At 36.3% G+C, this 26,730-nt stretch overlaps 2 protein-coding genes across 4 annotated transcripts in view; both read left to right on the forward strand.

Moving 5' to 3' along the window:
- Positions 1–26,730, forward strand: part of LOC145680916 (uncharacterized) — a 975,933-nt gene that overhangs the window by 484,029 nt on the left and 465,174 nt on the right. The window lies entirely within an intron of this gene.
- On the forward strand, positions 53–7,783 carry LOC145681327 (uncharacterized). Its single transcript, XM_081752985.1, has 3 exons — positions 53–117; positions 4,775–4,819; positions 5,773–7,783. Exons 1-3 carry the CDS (start codon positions 53–55, stop codon positions 6,053–6,055), a joined length of 393 nt encoding a protein of 130 aa, XP_081609111.1. The 3' UTR covers positions 6,056–7,783.

Consider the following 26,730-nt stretch of genomic DNA (forward strand, 5'->3'; position numbering starts at 1 on the left):
TCATTCGGAGCACATTTTATATTTTCCATAAGACACTACAGAGTTTAAACGGATGACGTGGGGACATTTTCCTCAGGTGTCGTCCTCACCCGATAATTTCACGAAACATTCAGTCAAGTAAGTACTGGAATTTAGCGTCCCTTTCAGTAACCAGTCTATGTAATATGTTGATCCAAGGTTTAATGTGAAATCCAAACTACCGTAGTGTTTTCAAGATTGAAGTCTCTTCAATCGAAAATCGAACCTGGCATAACAAGGAAAGAGGCATTGAATATAGTAAGAAGCTTTTTTGTAATAACGAATATTAACAATAGAGAAGAAAACACTATAAAGAAAACTCGAAATGGAACCTAATACATTCTAGGAATTTGTATTGTTTTTGTATTAATGGTTGACTTTTTATTCGTTGAGCAATTCCCGTAATTGCCGGGGTTATTAAACACAGCTTCTGATTTTCTAGGTGCTGGGTTAGTGCCGAAAATTTTGTGCTTCATACTGGGAAATGGAGCCAGAATAACGCCCATTAAGACAAACTACAAAAGAACATGATGTAATGTGAATATAAAACAAGTAAGAGAATCACGTATAGACTATACAATGTGAATGATCTTGTTTTATCTGGTTTGATATTTTCTCAATTAATATTGAAACCGGAAGTGCTAATAGACTGCGAACATTTCTCGGCTTTTAGGACGCTTCATTGATTTGCGAAAATCATTTTTCGGTGACTATAGTAGAGTTAATGCAAATACGGAAAACATACGGAAAAAAAATCAATTACTATATTTAATCCATAATTGAAAACATTTGTCAATATGAGGCGTGGAGTGATAAAAGGAATGATTTTGATAATAAAAAGAATAACAGTACAGTATTTCTATTTCACTCATACTTATCACCCGGAAAGTGTTGGGTGGATATGAAAAAAGGATTCGAAAGATATTAATTTCCAGCAGCACTATACCTGCACACACACCAACTTATGTTTACATGATTAGGGTCACTAGTGTTAAACTGTTACAAGTGCCACAGGAAATCGTATAATTATTGATAATTCTGAGTCCTTACACTAAAGCTGCAGCAGATACACTCATTCCACATTTTAACAGATAAATGGGGAAAATATGCCTACGTTTTGCCGATTGTTCGTATGTTTGATATTAGGTCTGAACTGGGTAAAATCCACAGCTGCATTGCGAGGAAACACAGTACTGTGGTTTTAATCAAGTAATATACAAAATGATACTGTAAATACCTCTACGTTTTATGCACGACTCCAAAAGTGCATTTCCATCTATAATTCACCCTTTCCTGCAATAGTAGGCAACTCAGAAACAGACTCGTTGATGTGATTGAGAATTAGAAAGGCATAGGACCGAACCTCAATTTTGTTACAAATATATCAGTGTGGCAAGCTGCACTTAAGAGAACAACATAAAGTGTTAAAAATGACGATTTCATTATCGTGAGGGCAATGGACGACATAAAAAGTTATAAATGGTCTTAAGCAGTTCGAACAAGATGAATGTTAAGAAATAGATATCAGAGGAATGCAGTCTCTCTCCTTTTTCCAAAATAACAATAATAATGATCTGGTAAAAAGGAAAAGGTTACATAATGTAAAGGTTTAATATAAAAGCCTAACAGCACAAAAGCAGACATCCACACGAAACGGAAAGAGACAAACACAGAATAAGGGATACCAGTGGCGTAGCAGACTTGCAGGCCTCACATGCAAGATAAAAAATGGGATCCTAGTTGTAAAACCAATTGTATTATTATTATTATTATTATTATCATTATTATTATTATTATTATTATTATTATTAAAAACTTGTTTCCTCTTCAAACTCTGATAGCGTACATCGTCATAATTTTTAAAATCACCGAAGACATGATGTGGAAAAAAGAGAAAGAGATACATCTGTAATATCTATGTGATTCACTAGGGAATTATGGGATTTAGAATACCCGATATCAAACACACATAAGAGAGCGAAAGAAAGATAGTTCTAGAAACCTAAAGCTTTAGAAACCTTCCAGAAAAGTGAAAATATAGTCAAGAATTGTAAAAGGAATCACCTGATTTATCTTTCTGTTCTTATATTCTAGTACATTTATTACAGCATGCAAACATCTCTATCGACAACTGTGAGATATCGTGAAGAGAGAAATAATTCCATTCCAAGAGTTATATCAGAAAAAATTACTACCTAACCTATACTTGAACTCGAAACCTCTAGACACATTGGACAGTTACAAAAGCAATGTGGATCAAAGAAGAATAAAAGTAAAATTGAAAATATAAAGAAATAAATTAAAGAATGAACAATTGACAATTAGGAAAAGTAAACACTAGTGTTTTGAAGCTAAGACAACCAAAATATTTCAAAGAATTTGTGTGTCTATTGCACTACCCTGAAACCAGCTGTAAATTTACATGAGAAACATATAGCATAAAGTTGTGCAAGATGAAAGTACAATATGTCGTTCCACGAAAACATTAAAACCATTTTAAAGAATTGTTAAATCTCACCAAGACATGAACTCGGATCGATGGATGCAGCGTCGAGAATGCTATATAGATTAGTACACGTACATAGATAAATATACAGAAGCACACATTCACATACACACACACACACACACACACACACATATATATATATATATATATATATATATATATATTCACAATTAAGAAAACCAGATACTAGTTTATGAAGATAAAACAACCAAAAAATTTGCAGTGTTTTTCTTTATATTGCACATGAATTTTCTGCATATGGTATTGGATATAAGACGAGTACACATCGACATGGTATGGGCGATGTGTGGTAAGCAGGTAAGTACATATAGAAGGGTATATGTACTTACCCTTGCGAGCATGCAGCGAGCGAAATTACATTCTTATTTTTTGCTTGAGAAAAATAATTAAAATCAGGATATATATAAAGAACTTTGGAAGCCGTAATAGAAAATGCGGAAGAGCGACAAATCTTATTTATAAGGTGGCTGAAATATTGCCAGATATTTTGAATCTCTGTACAAAATTTTAAGCAATGTTCTAAAGTATCTGTGTTATTACAGTGAGCACACATATTGTGAGCCATGATACGTAGTTAAAAGAGTCGGTCTAGCGTTGCGTATTTGTTGTTTACTAAAACGATCTCTGTTAAGTAGTTAAAAAAGGGCATTCATATTTCTCCAAACATAAGGGCAATGAAGGTGTGGTTCTTTCAATTGAATATGGGGCCTGACGAAGTGTTGTGTCTGTATGTAACGGCAATAGAGTGCTCTAACAGGCATGAGGTATAATTTGCTTCGGCCAATCAACCCATAGGCAATAATACCAAGAACTGGTTCACCCAAGTGTGGGAATTTAACTCCCAACGAAAATATTAAGAGATGTGACAAAGTCGACGCAAACTAAACAAGCAGAGAGAACATTGCTAGATACGCTGTTCATATCTTGCGTAAATACGTCGATATGAATAATGCTTCTTTTCAATAGTAAAGGTTTAACAATATATTGGAAGACCATTCCCTCTTGTGCCGGGGATAGTACGAGTTGATCATGTGACACTTGTAACATTTGATGATGCCACAGAAAGAACAAAGTTTGACTATTGAGGAATTTGTGTGTTCGTAGGGGCAGAGGAAGAATTGAACAAACAAACCACAGAAGGCTAAAGGCTTTCTGTTTTAAAAAGAAATCTCTACTGATGATATTTATATTGGGAGCTTTATGTCGTATTAGAAGACCACGACTTTGGGTACTATTATATCGTAATTGAAGGTAATGGTTTGTTTGATTTTATTGAACCATTCAATATCCAGTTTGACTGACTGAATTAACAACCGTGAAGTACGCACGGTATAGATCCTGGTATTTGGGATGAATACAGAGCAGCTTTGATTTTTGTGTATTTCATCTTGCCCATCAAATACCTTTATACGTGTCTAAAATATTCTGAATATCTTCTAAAGTGGGAATACTGTTCACATACAGGTGTACGTCATCTAAATAACTCGGGAGTGAAACAGAAGTGTGGTAAATGTTGATGGCAATGAGTTTTGTTTGCGCTGCGTATATTAGAGGTGCAATCGAGAGACTAAATAAAATACTGAACATGGTGTCACCTTGAGGAATTCCAGTACACAAAGGGATAACGGAGCTTAATCCAGTATTGATTTTTAACTTAGTTGTTCTGTTGTGATACACTCCTTGAAGGTTGGATAGAAAAACGCCATTGAATTCAAATTTGTGGAGAACTTTAAAGAGATAATCGTGTGACACCCGGTCGAAAGCTTTGAAGAAATTGACGGATAAAATGGCCACGGGAGTGGGGAAGGCAATCTCAAAATAGGCTATAAACTCTCTTACGTTAGCTAAAGCTTCATGAATTAAAGCATGGCATCCGTGACCATATTGACAAGCACTAAGTACCTCTGCTTTAGAATTGTTTACAGGATTCACTAGAAATTGGGTTAAGATTATTAAGTCTGCACATAAAAGACTGATCGAGCGATAATTATCAATGGACGTAGAGTTAGGCTTTTTAGGGATTAAGACAGTAATACTCGTGGAGAGATTCTCTTAACCCATATATTCCCACTGCCCCAAAAAATGGGCGATATATTTCCGATATTTTAATAGCAACTGTAAAAACTTTCTAAAAGTCTATTATTTATGGATCATTAGTTGGAGTATCTGGCTAGATGATAACATTCAGTTAGTGATCGCCTTTTGTTTCCTTTGTGTGTTTTATAGTGAGGACACTTCTCAAGAGCAAGACCCGACGTCAGGCCAGAAAAAGTAAGATATTAAAGTACTAATATTTTGATTTTCTTGTTTTTATTGATTTGTTGTTTTCGAACTTCTATAATTTGGGTATAATAATATATTTGACGATTATTATTATTATAATTCACTGTTTCTTAACCAAAATTTGGTGCCCCAAAAATTGGGCAATGGGAACTGTAGGCATGCCTACTGTAAGAAGCCTGCTGCCCAATTATTGGGGCACTGGGAACACCAGAGATGGTTAAGGTTTGATCATATTCCTAGTTTACACTTTGGGTATACTCCTAGTTCTGTCAGGTAGGACTGATTTAATCGAAAGAGCTATCGCTATTCCTATTTCTCTCGAACTTTCTCTCGCTTCTACCAGCTTCAACAGGTGGTAAGGATACCGTATTATATATGTATAATAATGGGAAGTACGGATAAGTTTAGGGAAAATGTAGGACAGTCAAACAAAACTAGGCCTTTTAGCTAAAATATGTACTTCTAAGCATGCGACAGAAACTTAAATGATATATTAGCTGTCTAAAATGAATATTTTCATCAACTAACACATTTTAGTTAAACAAACTTTTAAAACATTCTATATAAAAAAGTAATACATTTATAATTTTTCAAATATGGTATTTTCTTTCTACTATTTAGGTTGAAACATTCATTTTTTGTAATGTGCACAATAAGTAATTCACATAGTAAATGTAGCGTATGAAACAATGCAGATTTCAAAACCGGATGTGTAAAAGACTACTTTCTTTTTGTTTCTTCGAGTACGGCAACATCCCGTATGCATTATAGAATTATTGATGACATTGTGATTCAGCTCTGCAAAGATTATGGGCTGTTATGGTGTTTTATTTATTTTAAAGTATATTCTTTTTTAAGTGTATAAAATATGTTTTAGAAATTTTTGAACGATATTTTCTACTCACACTAAAATATATCCTTTATATATTCCTTTCCTTCAGGTTGACTATCAACGAAATTGCTGCCATCCTTGAAGCAGAGGACAACTTCCTAGATGCGAATATTTATATCACTTCTCCTGAGAACTCGCAATTGAGCGACGAAGACAGCGGGGACGAGGATTGCCAAAGTGCAACAATAAACAACCTATCTGGTAACCAGCTTCGTACAAGCGCTGGGCTTGAAATTAGAAGAAGAATTGTGGACAGAAGACAGTTGGAACACGAAAGTGAACTTAAACCACCTACTGCTAGTGTCAGCAGCTCACAGCGCTCAAAAAAGTAAAACGTAATTCACTTCCGATTAGGAAACGGAAGAGGGTAGATATTCCTACGAAACGTCCACGTGCCTGAGAAAGGCCAGAATTATTAGAAGAAGATGTGTCGCCTGTTGATCTTTTCAACCTATTCTTCGATGATGATGTTATTTCTCTCTTCCTTAACTATTTGAGACTTTACGCTGTTCAGAAAAATGGGAAAGAATTTGATGTCACTCCTAACGAAATGCGACTACTTTTCGCGATTCTTTTGGTTAGTGGTTATTGTACGGTTTCCAGGTACCATTTGTATTGGCACCTGGGTATAGATACCCATCATGTTGGTGTAGCTAAGGCCATGTCTAGAAATCGATTTGAAGAAATATTGCGTTATCCACATGTTTGTGATAATACTAAGCTTGACTGCAGTGATAAATTCAGTAAAATTCACCCACTGTGGACCATGTTAAACGAACGTTAGTTCAAGTATTTTCCTAAAGATTCATATGTGAGCATTGATGAGTCCATGGTACCATACTTCGGGCACCATGGTTGTAAGCAACATGTTTAAGGGAAACCGATAAGATTTGGGTTTAAAATATGGGCCATGTGTACACGTTTATGATATTTAATTTCTGCAGAACCTTATCAGGGTGCTTAAACGGGAAATACAAATCCTGAAGTTAGGGTGGGAGGTTCAGTTTTTCAAAATATAGTTGGAAGGCTTCCAACAGGAGAAGGATACAGCATTTACATGGATAACTTTTTTCACATCCGTGCGTGTGTTGGAAACACTGAGAATTAAAGGTCATGATGGAAGAGATACTGTGCGGATGAACAGAGTGGAAAAGGCACCTCTAAAACAACCGGAAGAAATGAAGAAACAGCCTCGTGGACCGTATGATCAAGTTACAGACATTTCGTCAGGTATAACTATTGTCAGGTAAAAGTACAATAATGTAACTATTGTGTCAAACAAGGTAGGTGTAGCTCCACTAGGGAGAACTAAACGCTGGAGTGAAGTAGCGAAAAAGAAAATTGATGTTGACGAACCAGCTTGCGTGGCAGAGTACACTGTGTATACGGGTGGCGCGGACAAATTAAATACAAATATTGCCGCATATAGGGTGTCTATTCGAATGAAGAAATGGTATTGGCAGCTACTGATGTACCCTTTGAATGCATCAATGTGTAACGCATATCACCTGTAGAGGCTAACACCGAGTGGTAGGCAAACAATTGCATGAGTTTTTTTTTTTATTTTACTAGAATAATGGTTCAATCGTATCTGGCAATGTATGCTGTAGGCCTACCAATGAAGAACATTTCAATCAGTGCCAGCAAAGAAACGTGTTCCATAAAGAGCTCGACTGGACGGAAAAGGACATGGTATTGGTTCGAGTGAAACACAGAAAAGATGTGGACAATGTCACAAGAATAAAACATAAATATGTGTGAAATGTGAAGTTGGATTTCATGCTAAGTGTTTCCTTGCATTCCACTCATAATGATCATAGCAGAAAGTGTTGTCTGACTTCTAGGTATCCTTTTTTATTTGCAGACATTTTTGAATGTCTGAAAAATGTTTAATTGTGTTTGTTTAAAGGCAGATTTCATGCCTGTATGTCTAAAATTCTTAATTTTTATATTTCCTTAAGGCTCAAATGCTCTAACATTGTATAAGTTAATACTAAAGCACTTCATTAGATCTTTAAGGATAATATTAAATTTAATAAAGCGCGTATTATGCATAACAAATTGAGTTCACAGAAACATTCATGTCTATCTGGTATTCATTTTAACCTACCCTCCATTTCCCACTGCCCCATTTCTGGAGCTATATTGTATCAGGTGTCACGTACCCTGCAGTTCCCACTGCCCCAATTTTGGAGCGGCCTCACCGCGCAAAAGTTTATGGTCAGAAAAATAAATAACATTTTTCATGTTACATGAGACCTGATGAATAGATAAAACTAAAGAAGAATTAAAAACTCGATAAAAATTATCTTGGGAATATATGGGTTTAAAGTAAAAGTTTCTCGACATTCATTGGTAACCCGTAAGAGAGGATACAAGTATATCAATGATACTAAGATAAAATTCTAATGGAAGGGCGTCAATTTCAGTACATTTACCTGGTTTTCCTAATCTAAGTATGGTCTCAACTTTATCAATTGTACAGGGACTATATAGATACTCTAGAGCATTTACATCTAGGGTTGGAGGGATAAAGTCTAAAAGAGATTTATCCACATTCGTTACCTTACGTGCTGAAACAGTTTTTTTTATAATACTGAATAAATTGGGGAACTAGCTGCAAACCTTCATAAATTTGGCCATCCTCGCCCTTAGTGGAAGAAATCAACTTGTGTTTGTCTCTGAGTCGTTCTGTTTTTAAATTTGTAGAATGCTAACCTGTTCCCTGTCATCGGCCGGGACAAGTTTGCTTGGGACAAAGAAACGCGCATTCGTTGTTTATGCAAAGGCAATAAATGGGCTTTGATTTCTTCTATTTGAGGCCTGACTTCAGCGAGGTAGGAACAGCCAATACTCCCTCCTTCAGTATGAAAACATGCTTAGCGAGAGTAAGCCCATTGGTATAGCGCATTTATGATTTGAAGTTTTGCTCCCAAGCCATCCTGTGTCATAGCTCATGACATTGGAGAACGAGAGATGCAAATATGATGAAAGAGAGATACGGCCACATGCGCAAATTTAGAATATGAAACAAAATGTTCGGTGACGATCCATATTTTGTCGCAAATTTTGATTTTGTAATTAGTTATGTAAAAGGTCACCCGAATGAATGCCATATTAATAGAACTAGTGAGGAATGTTCCTGCAATATTGGATAAGAAACACAAACAACATCCTAATATACACGTTTTGTATAGAGAATGAAAGAAAACAACAACTGAAATGTGAATGTCAGGTAAGTTATTCATATTTATTTGAGTATTATACTGCAGCTTATTATTATATAAGGCAGTGACAGTTACAGGAAAAGGTCTTTTCGGCTGAAGTCCGTAAATTGTGGAATTTATAAAGAAAAAAGAGGTGCTGTTAATTATATCTATGTTTAAAAACTTCACTCCTCTGCCCCAGTTCCGAGATTAATAAAAAAAATTCTTCTAAATTCGTTACTGATATAAGGTAAAGAAATACCCGTAAAGACAGGCACATGTCCACAGGGAGAAGAGGTCGGATAATGGAATTGCAGTAACGAAGCGTCATTTGCTGCAGTTAACACCGCCCCCAAACCGAAACCTGAAGACATGCCTGTTTTTTAAGTTTTATTTTCTGGGAAATGATTTCCCGCCTGAGTGCTGAATGAGGGCATTTCTTCACAGGAAATTAAAAAAAGTGTAAAAGTCTTTGGGTTATGGAGATGGACAAGAGATGAGACTCAAATTTTTCTGAAACAAGAAACGAGACTTTAGTATTTCACATGTCTCGCGTTCATCCCTATCAATAAACTGCTTGGTCCTTTCAATTTCAAATTGTTGTTTTCCAGTGATTTTATGCAATAATTTCAGACGTATTACAGTAATATTTCTCCTCAAACTGAGTACTTACATCGGAGGTGCGACCTCCTCGTCATGTGCACCCTTTATCCATTTAGACCTAGGCGTCGAGGTAGTGACCACTACTGAACCCTCGACATCGATCACGAGTTATCTTAGAAATTTCTTTACCCTAAGATTGCGGTTTTATTGAAAGTTTATCCGGGGTTAACCCCAGATTTTCCCCAATTGAACGTTTAGCCAGCGACCCCTCCTAATCAAATCCTTCTATGTTTGAGACATGCAAATCATTGTGGAATTCATTAGAGGAGGGGAGAAATCTGACTAACAATTTAGGCACTCATTTTCTGATGGGGAAAGGGAAAATGATAAATGTGGGAGAAATTTCGCCCAAGCACCTGTAGGGATTGTTATCCCTGTCCCAGGAGGGGAGCTGCAATTTTTAAGTTGCCAAGAGCTAGTCAAGAGTCTAAGTTGTTTCCCTTCAGAAAATGAGTAAACAAAACGTTGGTTACTACTGTGTTAGTTAAGTTTTATTTTGAAGAACCGTCTGCTAAAAACTACTACCAAATAATCAGACATAAAGCATAGCTAATAATCAAAAATGTCCGAAACATGTGATACTTGTGAAACGTAAGAGACAGAGTGAGAGAAAGAGAATTAGATCTGCATATAATAGTGCCCTTCGGTTATAATTTTAAACAAAAGAACACTTTCCATTAAGTTTCTTAGATGAGTGATTTGCGTATTGGACTTCTACATATAGGGTTCGGATCTACGCAAAGGACATTGTTTTTTTCGCAACATTTATTCTGAGCAATCCACAAGTTCTAGTAAGACTTATATGTAGTCTCAGGCAGTTGGAGCCGAAACTATTTTCAATATGAGACTTATTATATGTTTGTGTTTTACTTCCAATATTGCAAATTTGATTTCAAATCTTACAACGTTAATTCCACTCATCGTCCTACGTCAGATTATGATGAAATTTTGCACAGCGACGGCAGTCGGGTGGTACTATAATATTTGATTCTTACTGAAATACGTTTAAGTATAGTGCGGAAAAGTAACTAGGAAAAAAATTGTTAGCTCGTACGATACACACACCCTTGGAGGAATTTGATACAAATTTAGGATACGTATATATTACCAAGGAAAAATTTACTGAAGTAGTAAGACACTAAAAGCAACTCTGGGAGCAGGGGATAACCAGGGGAAGAGTTCGGGGTGTGTGGAAGTCAAACTTTGTAAAAATATTTATAAGAATTGAGGTAAGCTTTTGTTGCACTTCCTATCTTGAGAATAGTTCCGAGACAAATGGATTAAAAATCCAAAAATTCCGACGGGGCAGGTTTATAACAAATACCTCAAAGTGCCAAATTGGTATTGAGTTAATATTGTAATCAATAGTAAGAATCTATGAAGTAATGCCACTTGAATAGCTTAGGCCTGCCTACGGAATTACCATAAATAAATGGGAGAAAGTGGGACCATGGCTTCCCACTGCGGGGATCAAAGCTGCCCCCACTCTGAATTTGCAAACAGTTTCGGTTCTTTCTAGATACGTGTCAAACCACATTAGATTCACTTACATACTATAGTATTGAACGTATTCACTGTGTATATACAATCTGCTTAAATAATAGCTGTTTTACATTAAGTATTGCCGCTATGGCACAATGATAGAGCGATTACCTCTTCTAAGTGACTCTTTAGATCGATCCCATCTCGTGCCAAGTGGTCTCTGTAGTAGACAAACACGGTGTGGTGGGTTTTCTTGGGATTCTTCCGTTTCCTCTACCCTTTTTGTTCCCTTATTTCATTATTTTCGTCATCACTGTGTCCCTTAGCCTACTCGACATAATCGTGGGGCGTAAACCTGGAAGATTTCATTTTACATTAAGTATTATGTGATTCAAGGTCTGTGCATTCGTATCTTAGGTTACGCCACGTTTCTCAAAAAAGCATCTTCAGTGACCGTACTTCCTAATTCATGTCTCCATTTAGTTTCTTGGGTGGGAAATGTGCATCACAGTAAAACGAAGTGAAATTTCACAGCTCATTGAAAAAAGGATAAAATAAGAGAAACTCGAACGTGGGACTGCTGCATGGAAGGCAAGCACTTTTCCAATACGCCGTTACGGCACTCGCGACATTTAATTTATAGGTCTATTCGTTATAATTTCATAAAAATAGTGTACTACTTTCCCACAAACATAATCACATGACTTGTTGCCTCCCAATTGCAGTTCAGTGGAAATGTATAATATTTTTTTCTCACTAAGATGAACAATGTCAGAAACGATTAGAAAAAGCAGAAAGATTCACACGCAGAATCGAACCTCGCACATTCAGGAATTAAGACAGCCACTCTGACCACACGACTACGAAACAACAACTTCGTATCGTCTTTATTGAAGTACTTCCAGCAATTATTTCCAATCACAAATTTATCTATTACAAGTAACAAACAGCGAGGGATCATTTTGATTATTGGCCACGGATATTCGTAACATAATACAATCACCTTATTAGCGATTTTATCATACTATACACGCGTTCCGTTAGAACACACTGAATTCTGCTGCGAGAGAATAATTTGAAACAGTAGTAAAGAAACAGAATTATCATCAATCACAATATACAAATCACAGTAAAAATTTTCTCAATATAGCAACAAAGCTTCTCGCAACATAACACAACATGTATGTAGTGTAGAGGTTAAACAACGTGACTCCTGTTCGGTGCACTCGGTTTCGAATCCACAGTAGTGTAGCTCGAATTTTTCCTCAAAAAAAGACATCATTCTTGAAAATAAGTGCAACGTAATGTAGAAATCCGTCAGTTCCATGCAGAAAAATAATGCAGGATTCCGAAGTGGTCTATTCAACAACGATAGTGAAAGTGACAAAATGAGCAGAGGCGAACAGTACTTTCACGGCATTTATTTGTCCATGTTTTCTTTGTACAAAAGTTATTGGACCGTTGGCTGTAAACAATATAACCAACATATTTTGAAATAATTTGATCAGTCCGTCATAATAGTAAAGGGCCTAGCGGAATAAGCACGTGAAAACTGCCGCCAAGCATACCTTCACCAAATTTACGGTATCGATTAACATTTATGAGAAACTCAGTTTCCAAAATTTTCAACCACCAAGCGCTTTTGGAGGGGCTAGGAAAGGGGATGGAAAATTATTTTTTTTTCTGCTGAACGGCTCAACCGATTTTCATGGAAAAACATGTTAGGTGTTCTCAACGAGAGAAAAATCGGAAAATATATTTTTGAAATTTTTTGAGGTTGAAAATTGAAGTCAACTTTTTTAATCAAAAGAAGAATGTAGTGGAAGACTAACTGGGAGACCCACAATTTTTTGTCAGTTTTGTCTTCAGATGGTCCCTCACAACATATATTGCTTTCATTTTGTTTTAAGTGTAGGCTACCTCATAGTGAAATAAGGCAAACGTATCGTGGCGGACATAAGTCTTTGACCATGCACTGTAATGGCGACTGCTTTGAAACAAATGCAGAGTATGAGAATTAAATCTGTCTGATCTGTAGTTTCTTGTAGAGAAGAAACAAACTTGTGGACCAAAGGTTTAGGAACAACTAATGTTATTAATATAAACGTTGCCGAAGATTAATAACTTATATCATCATAATAGAAATACGAAATAAATTTTGAAAGGAAGAAGAATAACATACAACTTTGCAAGCAGAGGCAAAGAACCCTAACGTAACCAGACTAAAAACGAATCATTTACAGCGTAGCGATCGTGGTTCAGTGATCTAGGCTCTTGACCAGTAATCTGGATGTTCATGGATCTAATCCACGTCGGGCATTCTTTTTTACTTAAGGAATTTTGATGGTGATTGATCAGCGATGACAGACGTTTTATTATATTCAGGTATTTGAATACTCGGATGTTTCAATACTTGAACTATCATATCTTCAGGAATAATAATAGTAATAATAATAATAATTATCTCGTAGAAAATTATTATAATTAACAATATAATAATTAACGATAAATAATGGTTTCGTTTTAGGTTAACGTATTACGAGTGTGCTGTTTCACTTTCTCTATATATTTTTTGTGAAAACACGTTATTGTGCAGTAGAAAATACAACTGTGTTTCGATTCGTATTGATTTGGGTTTACAGCTTGAAAATGAAATCTTTACGTTTAATGTCCAACGATAATGCCTGTAAGGTTGAGGATAAATATGATTAAAGCAAGTGAATTATAATGGACGATTTGGTGGAATGAGAAAGTGGGAATGTACCAAGAAAACCCACGAACACGATGCTGTCCGTCTCAAACTTACTTGCCTTGGTATCGAACCAGGCAAACTAGCCATCAGATACTTCAGTAGGCAGGGCCTCAGTTTCGATTCCCAGTGGGAGAGCGTTTGAAATATTAAATGTCCTCGATGTATCTGTGCTCGTGTCCGTGTCCTTCAAGGTTGCTGGAAAGAACTACCTCGTGTATAACCGAATATAGTAGAGATAAGTTACGAAGATACTTTCGGTCTTTTATAAAATTTAAACTTGAATTCTCTGGACTGTAGTATTTTATCATGACCGAAATCAGTGTTTCATCGTGAATAAAGTATTGGAATCCTAAACGTTTGTAATTTGCTACATAGACGAGTGTTTCTTTACTCTTACGTAAAAGAGCAGCCTTAGGGGAGTGGCTTGCGCATTCACTTCGTGAGTTAGGCGTCCATGGTTCGATTCCCTAGAGGGATATTCAGAAAAATTTTATAATTCAGAGTGTTTATATTTTTTATGTATAATAACATGAAAAATACTAAATTTCTCTCGCACTTAAAGTTAGAGTTGAAACGACTTCCTTCACAGGGGAAAAACTAAGAACGTGACGTCACATACTAAAACCGTGATTCCTACCGTCTGAAAATTTCGCGTGTTTCGCAAACAATTCATGCACACAAATGGGCCATCCTTCACGCCTAGTATGAATCATAAATTTGTCTGAAACGTCATTGTGAATTTGTTTCTAAGTTCTTCCCCTCTTACTAGAAATAATCATATTATTTTCGTTCGCCATTTTCAACACGTTCCATATATTCGTTCAACAAAAATTGGTAAATAGGAAGTATTGTTTTTTATATATTTGTTTATAAATTTTGTTAAAATGGTATTATATCCCAATATTCAATAATATTGAGGTCTCAAATATTCAATAATAATAATAATAATAATAATAATAATAATAATAATAATAATAATAATAATAATAATATGGAACACAAAAAATCCATATGAGAATCCATTGTATTCAAATCTGTAAAATCGCCCCTAGCCTTAGGCAAAAGTCACAAAATAGTCGGTATTGAAGAGAAGTGTCAGGACCATCAGGCGTACCCTCTGCATACGCCCCTAAAACTACCTAATGTTAAACGGAAAGTTTCCACTCAAATTTGAGGTAGAAAGTAGGGATACTGTACTCACAAGAGCCCTAAGAAAATTTGTTTTTAAGTAATGGTTATGCCGGCTAAGCTACAGAAGACATCGATGATGAGAATGAAAGAAATATTGGAGTGAACAAAGTGGGAGGAACCGGAACCCGGAGAAAACCTGAACACGGTGTTTGTTGAGCAGAATGCCCACTAGGCGGGAGCTGGGCGGAACAGATTGAACCATTAAATTAACAACACTTAGTAATAATAATAATAATAATAATAATAATAATAATAATAATAATAATAATAATAATAATAATAATAATAATAATAATAATAATAATAATAAACATGTTATAAATAAACTAATAATAAACTAACTTGTAGAATATGCAGATGTAATGATAAAAGTTTTGCTACACAAATGTATACACAGACAATAAATCAGTGAGCTCTGAAATAAAAAGTAACAAAGTAACGGATAAGATTCAGTCTACAGAGCAATTGTTACTTAAATAGTGGTATACACTATTTCGAGAATCGACATAAGACGAGAAATATTTACGATACTTTTCGCCTCGTCTCGATTCTCAGCTCCAAAGCGAGACGATAATTTGAGTTAGCCTTGTCTCGTGTCGAATGTAAAATGTTAAGTCTCATTCCGATTTTGTTTGGTTTATTTTAGAAGACAGATGGGAAACTCCTCTTCTCATGGGCAACATTAAACAAAACCAAAATATTTTTTGCCTAATATCACGTTTCCTCTTGTAATGGTATGAACTGTCCGATAATAAGTTTCTAATTTTTAATCTTCTACTAGATAATAATAATAATTATTATTATTACACTGTATTATTACTATTATTATTCCTGAAGATTTGATGGTTCAAGTATTGAAACATCCGAGTGTCCAAATATCTGAATATAATAAAACGTCTGTCATCACTGACCAATCACCACCAAAATTTCTTAAGTAAACGAAGAAATGCCCGACGTGGATTCGATTCAAGAACCTCCAGATTACTAGTCAAGCTCCTTGACGACATTTTTTATTTTTTAAATTACTTTTTATTGTTATTAATTGACGTTACATATTATGTCAAATACAAAAATAAAGTTACAGATTGGTACACACTGTGTACATTGCTACAAAGTCAATGTAGAGTAGGGAAAATTAACAAAAATTTACATGTCAGTTTTAGCGGGCGTCCATACAATAATTAGTTTGGGTAATGTGCAAAGAGTTTTCTTTCTTTCTTGGTGGTGGGAATTTACCATATCGTGAACACTGGAAATACTTGTATGTGCGATCTACTTGAGGTAACCTAGGCGACAGAATAAATTCTACAGTATTGGCAGTTAGCCAAACAACAGAATTTTGCTTCTCTGTAGGAAAAAAAATCTAAAATCAGGGAACAAGTTCACTTGAACAGTAATGCTATCCAAGCTTATTTTACACAAATACTGAATCATTTCACGATAAATTTTCCAAACTGAGATCGATTCGTTGCAGGTACTGGGACGGTGTTCTAAAGTATCCACTTTCCCACAAATATGACAGTGGTTGTCATCTGTAATTTGAAGATGATGCCGTTTAGCCTTAGTATCTATTTTGTTACTAACAGATCTGTACCATAACGAATGAGCTGAGGTGGCCACAAAATATTACATGAAATGTTCCTCCAAATACGTTGCCAATTCGCAGATTGGAATTTTGAATTTATATGATGACGTTGGCTGGGTTGTTCTTGTAGAAACAGTTTATAGAGAATTTTTACTGTTTGAGGTAAGTTTTGCAGGCCACTGACAAACAAGTAAAAATAATTACTAATGACGTCTTTAAAATACCAGAAGTTGGTAGGAATCTGAGATAAGTTCACTGGTTGTAATTCATCATTAGTAGCTACGAGAGACGATAGGAGCATAGTGCTGAGGTGATCTCCAATACCTTGAATGTTTTGGAATCCTCTGTGGGAAGATAAGGCTTTTGTTTAGCTGGCAACACGTAGGAAGTTCATTCCCCCGGCACTATATGGTAGACATGGAATTGGATAGCGTACTCGAAAAATCATACCTCTCCACACAAACCAGTTAGCAATGCTGGTGAACTTCTGCATGTAAGGTGTAGGCATAGGCAGAATTAGACAGATGTACCACAACTTGGAAAAGGCATATGAATTTACAAAGTAGACCCTAGATATCAACGAGAGGTTACCGAATCTATGCTGATGTAAAAGAGATCTTATCTTCAGAAAAACGTCGTCAAAATTTTTTGCTATACTCTCATGCAAGTTACAGGAAAAATAATTGCCAAGTACTTTCATATTCTTCACTACTTGAGGAAAATTAATAAATGCATTTGTAGAACTATTTCCCAATGGTATGAGGTTCGTTTTCAGTCTATTAAGGAGTGCTCCTGAATGCTCAGAGCACTCTTGAACGCAATCTTCAACTATTGCTAAATCCTGTGGATCACGAAGGAAAACATGCACATCATCAGCAAAACTGTACACCTTGATAGAAATATTACAAATATAAAGGTCTTGGATACGTTCGGCAAATCTGTATATAAGGGACAGATAGAAATTACAAAAAGAGTCATGCTTAATGGACATCCTTGCCTGACGCTGCGTTTGAGTTATAAAAGGTGTAGTAAGGAATCCATTGATTTTTAATTTTGATTGCGCATCATCATACAGGACGCGAATCCAACCAACAAGTAAGTCTCCAACGTTCATTTGTTTCAATTGTGACCACAAATAATTGCGATCTACACGATCAAAGGCTTGGTTAAAATCTAAGGCAAGCAAGGCATGACTAGCAGTGTGGGTCTGAAAATTTCCGACAACATCACGAATAGTTTGAAGTACTTGGTATATTTTCTTCATACCTACTTTTGCATATTGAAATGGTCCAGCGAGAATATCAATATAGCGTCTGAGTCTCTTGTTCAAACAACGGGCAAGTAACTTGTAATCACAATTGAGGAGAATGATAGAACAATAATGTGTAACACTTGTGGGATGTGCTTGCTTAGGTATAATTACTGTAACACCTAGGCTACGATACAGTCGCTGTGGGTTATTACTGAAATACTCATTAACGGTACAGGTCAGTATTTCACCAATGAGAGGGAAAACTTGATATACCATTCTGCAGATATGCCTTCGAGTCCTGGAGATTTACCTTTGGGAGCTGCAAGGACAGTGTGCTGTACCTCTTCAATACTAAAAGGTCGCACTAGAGATTGTTGTGCTGCATCATCAAGAAGAGCAGAGGGTGGTGTAGAAAATTCCTCAGACGTTGGAGTAATGTTAGCAATACCATAAAGTTAAGAGTAGTGCAACCAAAACATTTTTAATGGAAACAACATTCTGATTAAGATGTCCTTCGTCATCAGTAATTCGATGGATCCATTTTCCTTGGCCTCGTTTGATTCTTTTTGAGGATATGAAGTAATGATGGCTCTTCATCATCATCTATTATTGGAACCTTGCTTCTGACCTTGATACCTGCTACACGGCGGCGATGCAAATTGAGAAGCAAGGCTTGATAACGCTTTACCTGAGAGAACATAGTGAAGTCAGAAACAGCAGTACAGCGAGCTTCGCGCAAGCTCTTGGTATAAAAGTAAAGCAGATTACGAAGATCTATGGAATTTTCAGATGAGTTCCAACAACAGAAACTTGCAATTCGTAGTTTGAAATAAGCACGCCACCAATCACTAACAGTGGGAAAGTATTGACGTTGTCTAAGCCAGGAATGCCATTTGGATTGAAACTCACCACAAAATTGATCGTCTTCCAATAACTGTGTTGAATTGCCAATAACCGCGACCTCATTCAACAGTTAGATCAGGAACGGTGAAGGATGCAATATAAGCTGAGTGGTCAGGAAAGGAGGTGAGGACAATTTCAACTTGCTTAATGCATGGCACCAATCAGGAGGTACATATATGCGGTCAAGTCGTGACGCACTCTGGTGTGATTTTTAAGTGTAATCCCGTGCTTGCGGCTTCAGACAGATCCATGTGTCTCGTAAATGAAGTCCATTCACTAATTCCTGGAGAGCATGGCAGTAGTTAAGTCCTGGCATTTGATATTCAGGCCTTAAAACGCAATTGTAATCTCCCGCAAAAATTAACCTGTCAACATTGGGTCCAAGCGACAGAGCAACGTCCTGGGAAAATAAAGTATTTCGCCTGGTTCGAGCTTGTGAACCACTCGGAGAATAAAGATTGACAAGATTGATAACGCCTAGGTTACCACGTATTATTCGACCGGATGGATGTAACACAGAAGAGGAAATTGTTGAATCGCGAAAAATAATCGCTGTACCTGTGCCACTATTGTCAAAATTATTTTCTACAGTATAAGTTGGACCGAGATTCAGTTCAAAAAGACTAATTTCTTGTAAAAGCCGACGTCAATACCCTCTACATTCGAAAGGTCACGAAGTGCAAATTGCTTGGCAAAACTTTTCAAGTTATTAATGTTAATCGTAGCAATTTTAAGCATCATGACACTAGAAAGCACATAACACCACCAATACAAAAGAAAGAGCGAAGAAAGTAAAGATAACAGCATAATTAAAAACAAGTAAAACTGTGAAGGGAAGTGTAGAACATCGAAACGACATATAAGTCAATCTAACGCAGTATAGGAGATACTAATTTATCGTAACACAATTGATCTGGAGCTATTGAATCATAACGCATGCACTAACAATGATATTATGACATAGTATCAATATTTGTGGACAGAATACATGTGATCGGGTTATTTTCACATTTCTTAAACAGTTTTTGACTCAGTTCATTACGTTTGGTACGCTTGCGGCGATTTCGATTTTCGTCACTAATTGCATTGAAGTCCGTGATAGAAGAAGCACTCTGCATCTCCCTAGGCTGGGATGGGGTGGGTGGTGCACGAAGCATGTCCTCAGACGAACCAAAATTGTTCTGGGAACCAGAAGTACAGCACTCGTTACGATGAACTGTCGTAGAAGCCGACGTAATCGATGAGAAGTCCTGTTCTCCAGAAACTGGTTCAATACCAGGAACACAACTAGAGAGGTGAACATCAGATGTAATTGGTAACTGTTGTGGGGCATCTGTTTTTTGAGTGGAAGGACTAGGACACGCACGTAGGGCAATTCTAAGGAGACACTATTGGCATTGTTCGGCTCACAGGAAACACTCGTATTTGGCAGTTCTTGAAAGTGAGTTGTATTTACTGTAGGCACACTTGGGTGAGATGAGCATGATACACTGATGGTGGGTTTTGTTCAAATTTCGCGAAGTAATGGGCAAACTGTAGTGCGAAATGTAGAGGCTACCTTAGCTGCATAACTATTGGGATCACTGGGAATTCGAAGGAGGCAATTAGAATACATATGTGCCCCACTGCACCTCAGACATATTCGGGTCTGATGGGTACGTAACACAAAAGTTTTGTCCTTGGATTACAACAAACGATGGAATATGCCATTTCACTTCCATTCGTATTAATTTACGCCCGGTTCGTATAGGGTAAACATGATCAGCAGAATAGAGTTCATCTGAAATTTTAGAAATAACACCATAGTCCCCAAGAACTATTCCAATTTCAACATAGTCAAGACCCATTGGCGTACAAAGCAACTTAACTGTTATAATTTGCACATCAGCCCACAAAACTGGTACTGGATGTTTCCCATCTGTATCAGTATAGTACACAGTTCCATCAAAAGTACACAAAACTTTTTCACAAAGCTCTTTGCTACGAAGTTTCACATATAACAATACATCCATTTCGATACTTAATACATCTTCAACAGAAAACTTGAAGTTATCACTGAGACACTTATTCAAACTCAAGGTACTTGGTCGCTGCAAAACACCACCAAAATCATATTTAAGTGTATTTACCATGTTTAACGACATGGTTCATTCAACTAATTCACAAACAAAAATAACAGAGAAAAGCAACAAACGCAAACCTGATTGTTAAGGAAAGCAGCGTTGAAGGTAAAGACGTCAGAGCTTGTTGCACAGAGCGAACTCTACTCACTTCAACAACCAAACACAGTATGAACGTGTGTCATCGCCTATCAATCGCCATCCAAGAACCTTCAAAATAATAGTCGAGTACCTTGACCACTGAACCACGTTCACTACGCTATTAATGATTCGTCTTTAGTCTGGTTACGTTAGGTTTCTTTGCCTCCGCTTGCAAAGTTGTATGCTATTTTTCTTCCTTTCAAAAAATCTTTCGTATTTCTTTTAAGATGATATAAGTTAATAATCTTCGGCAAAGTATATATTAATAACATTAGTTGTTCTTAAACCTTTGTTTCTTCTATACACGAAACTACACTTATGACAGATTTAATTCTCATACTCTGCATTTGTTTCAAAGCAGTCGCCATTACATGGTCAAAGACTTATGTCCGCCACGATATATTTGGCTTTTTTTCACTATGAGGTAGCCTACACTTGCAAAAAAAAAAAAAAAAATGAAAACAATATATGTTGTTAGGGACCCTCTGAAGACAAAACTGGCAAAAATTTTGGGTTAGTTTTCCATTTTTTTTTGAAAATTTCCAAAAAAAAAAATTAAAAAATATTTTCCGACTTTTCTCCTGTTGAGAACACCTAACATTTTTTCCATGAATATTTGTTGGTCCATTCAGGAGAAAAAACTAATTTCAAAATTTTCCTTACCCCCTTCTAACACCCCTCCAAAATCGCTTGAGGGATTGAAAATTTTGGAAAAAACTGAGTTTCTCATAAATGTTAATCCGTACTGTAAATTTGGTGCAGATATGCCTGGGGGCAGTCTAAACATGCTTATTCCACTAGGCCCTTCACTACAATGATGAACTGATCAAATTATTTCAAACTATGTGGGTAATACTGTTTACAGCCAACTGTCAAACAACTTGTAGAAAGAAAAACATGGACAAATAAATGACGTGAAAGTACTGTTTGCCTCTGCTCGTTTTGTCCTTTTCACTTTATTGGTGAGAACACTGGACAGGAGGCCAGTAATAGCTCACTCAGATATGTTGGTAAGATGTTTCAAATGCCTGGTAATTGAACTTGGCTTGCACACTATCGTTGTTGAATAGAACACTTCTGAATCCTGCATTTTTCTGCATGGATCAGACAGATTTCTACATTACGTTGCAGCTATTTTAAAGAATGATGACTTCTTGTTGAGGAAAGAAATTCAAGCTATACTACTGTGGATTCGAAGCCGAGTGTGCCGAACAGAAGCCGCGTAGTTTGACCACTACACTACATACGTGTTGTGTTATGTTGCGAGAAGCTTCTTTGCTATATTATGAACTTAAGAAGCTTTCTCACCGTGATATGTATATTGTGATTGATGATAATTCTGTTTCTTTACTACTGCTGTTTCGTATTTTTCTCTCCCAGCAGAATTCAGAGTGTTCTAACAGAACGCGTGTATAGTATGATGAAGTAACTAGCAAGGTGATTGCATTACATGTTCTGAATGTAAGTACCAAACAAACAAAATTATCCCTCGCTGTTTGTTACTTGTAATAGATAATTTTGTGGTTGGAAATAATTGCTGGAAGTAATTGAATAAGGACGCTACGAAGTAGTTTTTTCGTAGTCGTGGGGTTAGAGTGGCTGTCTTAACTTCCGAAGGTGCAAGGTTCGATTCTGGGTGTGGGTCTTTCTGTTTTTTAATCGTTTCTGACATTGTTCATGTTCGTGAGAAAAAATGTTATACATTTTCACTGAATTGCAATTTGGAGGCAACAAGTCATGTGATTATGTTTGTAGGAAAGTAGTACGCTATTTTTATCTAATTATAACGAATAGGGCTATAAATTAAATGTGTCGTGGAGTGTCGTAATGGCGTATTGGAAAACTCCTTGCTTTCTACGCAGTCCCACGTTCGAGTTTCTATTATTTTATCCTTTTCGCAATTGAGTGGTGAAATTTCACTTTTATTTTACTGTGATGCCCATTTCTCTCTCATGAAATTCAATGGAGACATAAATTAGGAAGTACGGTCACTGAACGTGCTTTTTTGAGAAACGTGACGAAACCTAAGTTACGAATACAGAGACCTTGAATCACATAATACTTAATGTAAAATGAAATCTTCCAGGTTTACGTCCCACGATTATGTCGAGTAGGCTAACGGAGACATTGATGATGAAAATAATGAAATGATGGAATAAAAGGAGTGAGAGGAAAGGGGAGAACCCCAAGAAAACCCACCACACCATGTTTGTCTACTACAGAGACCACTTGGTACGAGATGGGATCGGACTAAGGACCCGACTTACAAGATGTGATCGCTCTATCATTGTGCCATAGCGGCCCAAAATATTTAATGTAAAACCTATTATTTAAGCACTTTGGACAATTACATTGAATATGTTCAATACTTTGGTATGTAAGTAAATCTAATGTGGTTTGACACGTATCTAGAAAGAACCGAAATTGTTTTGCAAATTCAGAGTGGAGGAAAATTTGACATATTTGAGAATGAAATAGCTAATGATCTAATCGTATATAACTCTCATTGATAGTAATGTTCCGTATTTATTTAGATGCCTATTCTTTTATAACTTTGCCCATGGTGCATGGGGTCCTTGGTTCGAACCCCGCTCGCGCCGAATGAACTTTATTATGGATAAACACTGTGCACATGAGTTTTCTCGGGTTTCTCCCTTTTCCTCCCACTTTTTCATTCCACGATTTCATTCATTTCTCAGTATCAATGTCACCATTAGCGTAATCGGTATAATAGTGGGACGTGAAACAAATATTTCATTTCGTTTTTCTTTTATAACTGTACCTCACTTTTCCTGTGCCGAGAGCAACATCTAAGCGAGCATTCAGTGAATTAAATCACTAAAACCTATATTCGTTGCAGAATTGTGAAGATGAAGTTGAGCCCTTTGGTAATTTTTACCATGGAAAGCAAAAAAAGGCATACATTGATATCGAAAATGTAGCTTGCCATGTAAAAGACGTCAAATACGAACGGTATTAGTGTCGAATTCATATGCAAAGATGAATAGTGACACTGTAGATGCTGCGTAAGTCCAAATCAAGCCTTGGTTGTCATAGAGTTGACAATGAGAGAGTGACAGGCAAAAAGAATCGAAAATATTCTATATTTGTGTCGAATGTATAGTTTTCGAAATCACTGACATAAAGGGTGATATTTCGGATGTGGGTATGTCCAAAGTTGACCCTATTGGCATTAGATCATAGGGGGAACCGGTGAAGACTTCAGAACAGTTCCTTTTTAGTGCGTTTCAATGCACTGCCGGTGAAAAGTGATAATGCACAAATACTGATATCACACTCGGAATTGTCGGAGATATAACTTCTGGGGAAACATTACTAACTGCTCGCTCTCTAAAATTTTCGGTGCTTTGCAAGGGCGTAGACAAGGCTTTTTGAGGGCATGTTTTACTAAAATGTCTATCATCATCTCTAAAATTATATATAATTTACAGAAAAGTAGTGGTGTCGTGGGGCAGGAGCACTGGATTGCCAAGGCCTGCATTATGTGTATGTCCCTGCTGCTCTGAATTGTCATAAGCTCCTTCTCAAATGTAAGACGTAAAATGTAATTAAGAAACGTATAACATAGAATACAATATATATAGAAAATATGTTATTATAAATAAGAATACAGTAGAAAATAGTTATGAAGCATAATGTTGAAGGACAAGCTTTTTATTTAACAATCATACTTGAATGTAAAATATACTTTTAAAACAATTTTCCATTTATACAAAGCTACAAACAAGTGAGGAGTGCCATTTGGTAGCCACTATTCATCTCTTCGAACCATAAAACTATGAATTTGACACCAATATTATTCGTATTCTATTACTTTTTTCTTACTTAACCCCTTTCCCTCCCTGGGATGATTTCAGTGTCTTAGCCCCGACAGTAGATTGTTGAGATGGTAATTTATACGTATAGTAAATTCGTTTGAAATTCTTCCAAGAGTCAATGTTGCACTGTACTTTTTTCTCTGAGTCAAACTTTCTAAATATATATACATACATTACAGTAAGAACTGAATTTTGTGTTAACGTATGACTGTCGTCGTTGTGCAAACATTCATGATGATATGCCTTAGGGAAATAAGTTGCATTAAGGTTGTAAGATTTAATATCAAGTTTGAAACATCGCAAGTTAAAGAAATGCATGTAATAACAAATATCATATTTCAAAATAATTTCGAATTAAACTAGCTGTGACTACATTACTTCAAAATTGAACTTGTGGAATGCACAGTGTGAGCGTAGCTCAAAGAAAATAATCAATAAGAATGGTCTTGATTCGAAGCTCGGTCCATACACGTAGGAGTAACTTACATTAACCATTCTCCTAACAGACAATGACGCACAGGGTTTGGCACTACTTTATTAGATGGTTCTATCACATGTAACCTAATTAACACAATAGTAACAAATTTTACTGCCCCGAAAAGTGTTCTGAACAAGAAGAAGTTAATTATGCACATTGTAACTAAGTTAGAAGAGGTTTATATCCTATCAGAACGGCGCATCTACCAAGTCAACTTTTGGAATATCCCATTAAGTTAGCTTTCAACGTAGCTAAAGGAAACGAATGTGCATGAGTACAGAGTTCTCCGTAGCAGAATGGATAAAGTTATGGTTCGATAACTATAAGGTTCGCGGTTCGAAAACCGTCACGGAAGCTGCAGGTTTTTTAAATTTTTAATTCCTCAGTTCTCAAGATCTTTCTCTGCCTTCGTAATCATCCGATGCTCTAAAAAGAGTTCTCCACCTTAATACGACAACTGCCTAATGTGATCCTCGCAGTTCGAAAATTTTCCTTCTTCTCTTTCACAAAATCACAATTTTCGTCATAATAGGAATGCTCAAAGGGTTGTCTCTCTATGCCGCTCAATTTCCAAATTGGCCCTAACTAATTAACGCGATTTAATAAGCTCAAAACAAAATTATTAGTTATATAATTCTAAATATAAATATAAGAAATTATAAGTATTTTTAAGTCATTGACTTGTATTACTCTTGATTGGTTTTGGACTTAATTTTTGTTCACGCTCCAAGAATAACAAGATGGTTGTGGTCTTCTACAGGAAACAGGTTTCCACTAAGACAAACCACAAGGGTTTTGTCATCCTAAATTGTGATGATTGTGGTTTCCTACGGGAAACATATTGTACGGAAAATGCGGTTGTATCAATCACAGGAGTTTTGTCATCACAGATAGTAAGAAAATAAAGAATTCCGGAAAACGGATATTCTTCCAACGTCTACGTTATTATGCCATCCCACCTATGCTCTGATGCTCAAGTTCATAACCAATCACGATTGAACATGTCAAAAGAATCACCATAAACACCGCCTAATTGTACTATTCAACCCCCCTTTTTATTCGCGTTTACGTAAATTAACATTGTGTGACTATGTGCTCCGGCCAACGCTTTGTTACTGGACATAAAAACATTTCAGAAGAGTGGCCAGGCATGTTTTTCGACTCCGAAGTGCTCTACTGCATGAGGTAACTATGCTTTTCATTTAAATCATTATGGTTGCTATGAGACAAAATTCAATTCCCCTAGACTTCAAACTTTTAAATCTTGAGTAAAGGATACTGTTTTTGAAAAATGTACTACAAAATTTCTTGATACAAACGAACAGGTTCGCTTGGGAAATGTGTTGCACACTTAAGGTTGCATAGATGCGTTGCACATGTTGCATGGATAATTGC

This window comes from Thermobia domestica, chromosome 3 (assembly GCF_964235325.1).
Source record: "Thermobia domestica chromosome 3, izTheDome1.hap1.1, whole genome shotgun sequence".
In the NCBI taxonomy this organism is placed as follows: Eukaryota; Metazoa; Arthropoda; class Insecta; order Zygentoma; family Lepismatidae; genus Thermobia; species Thermobia domestica.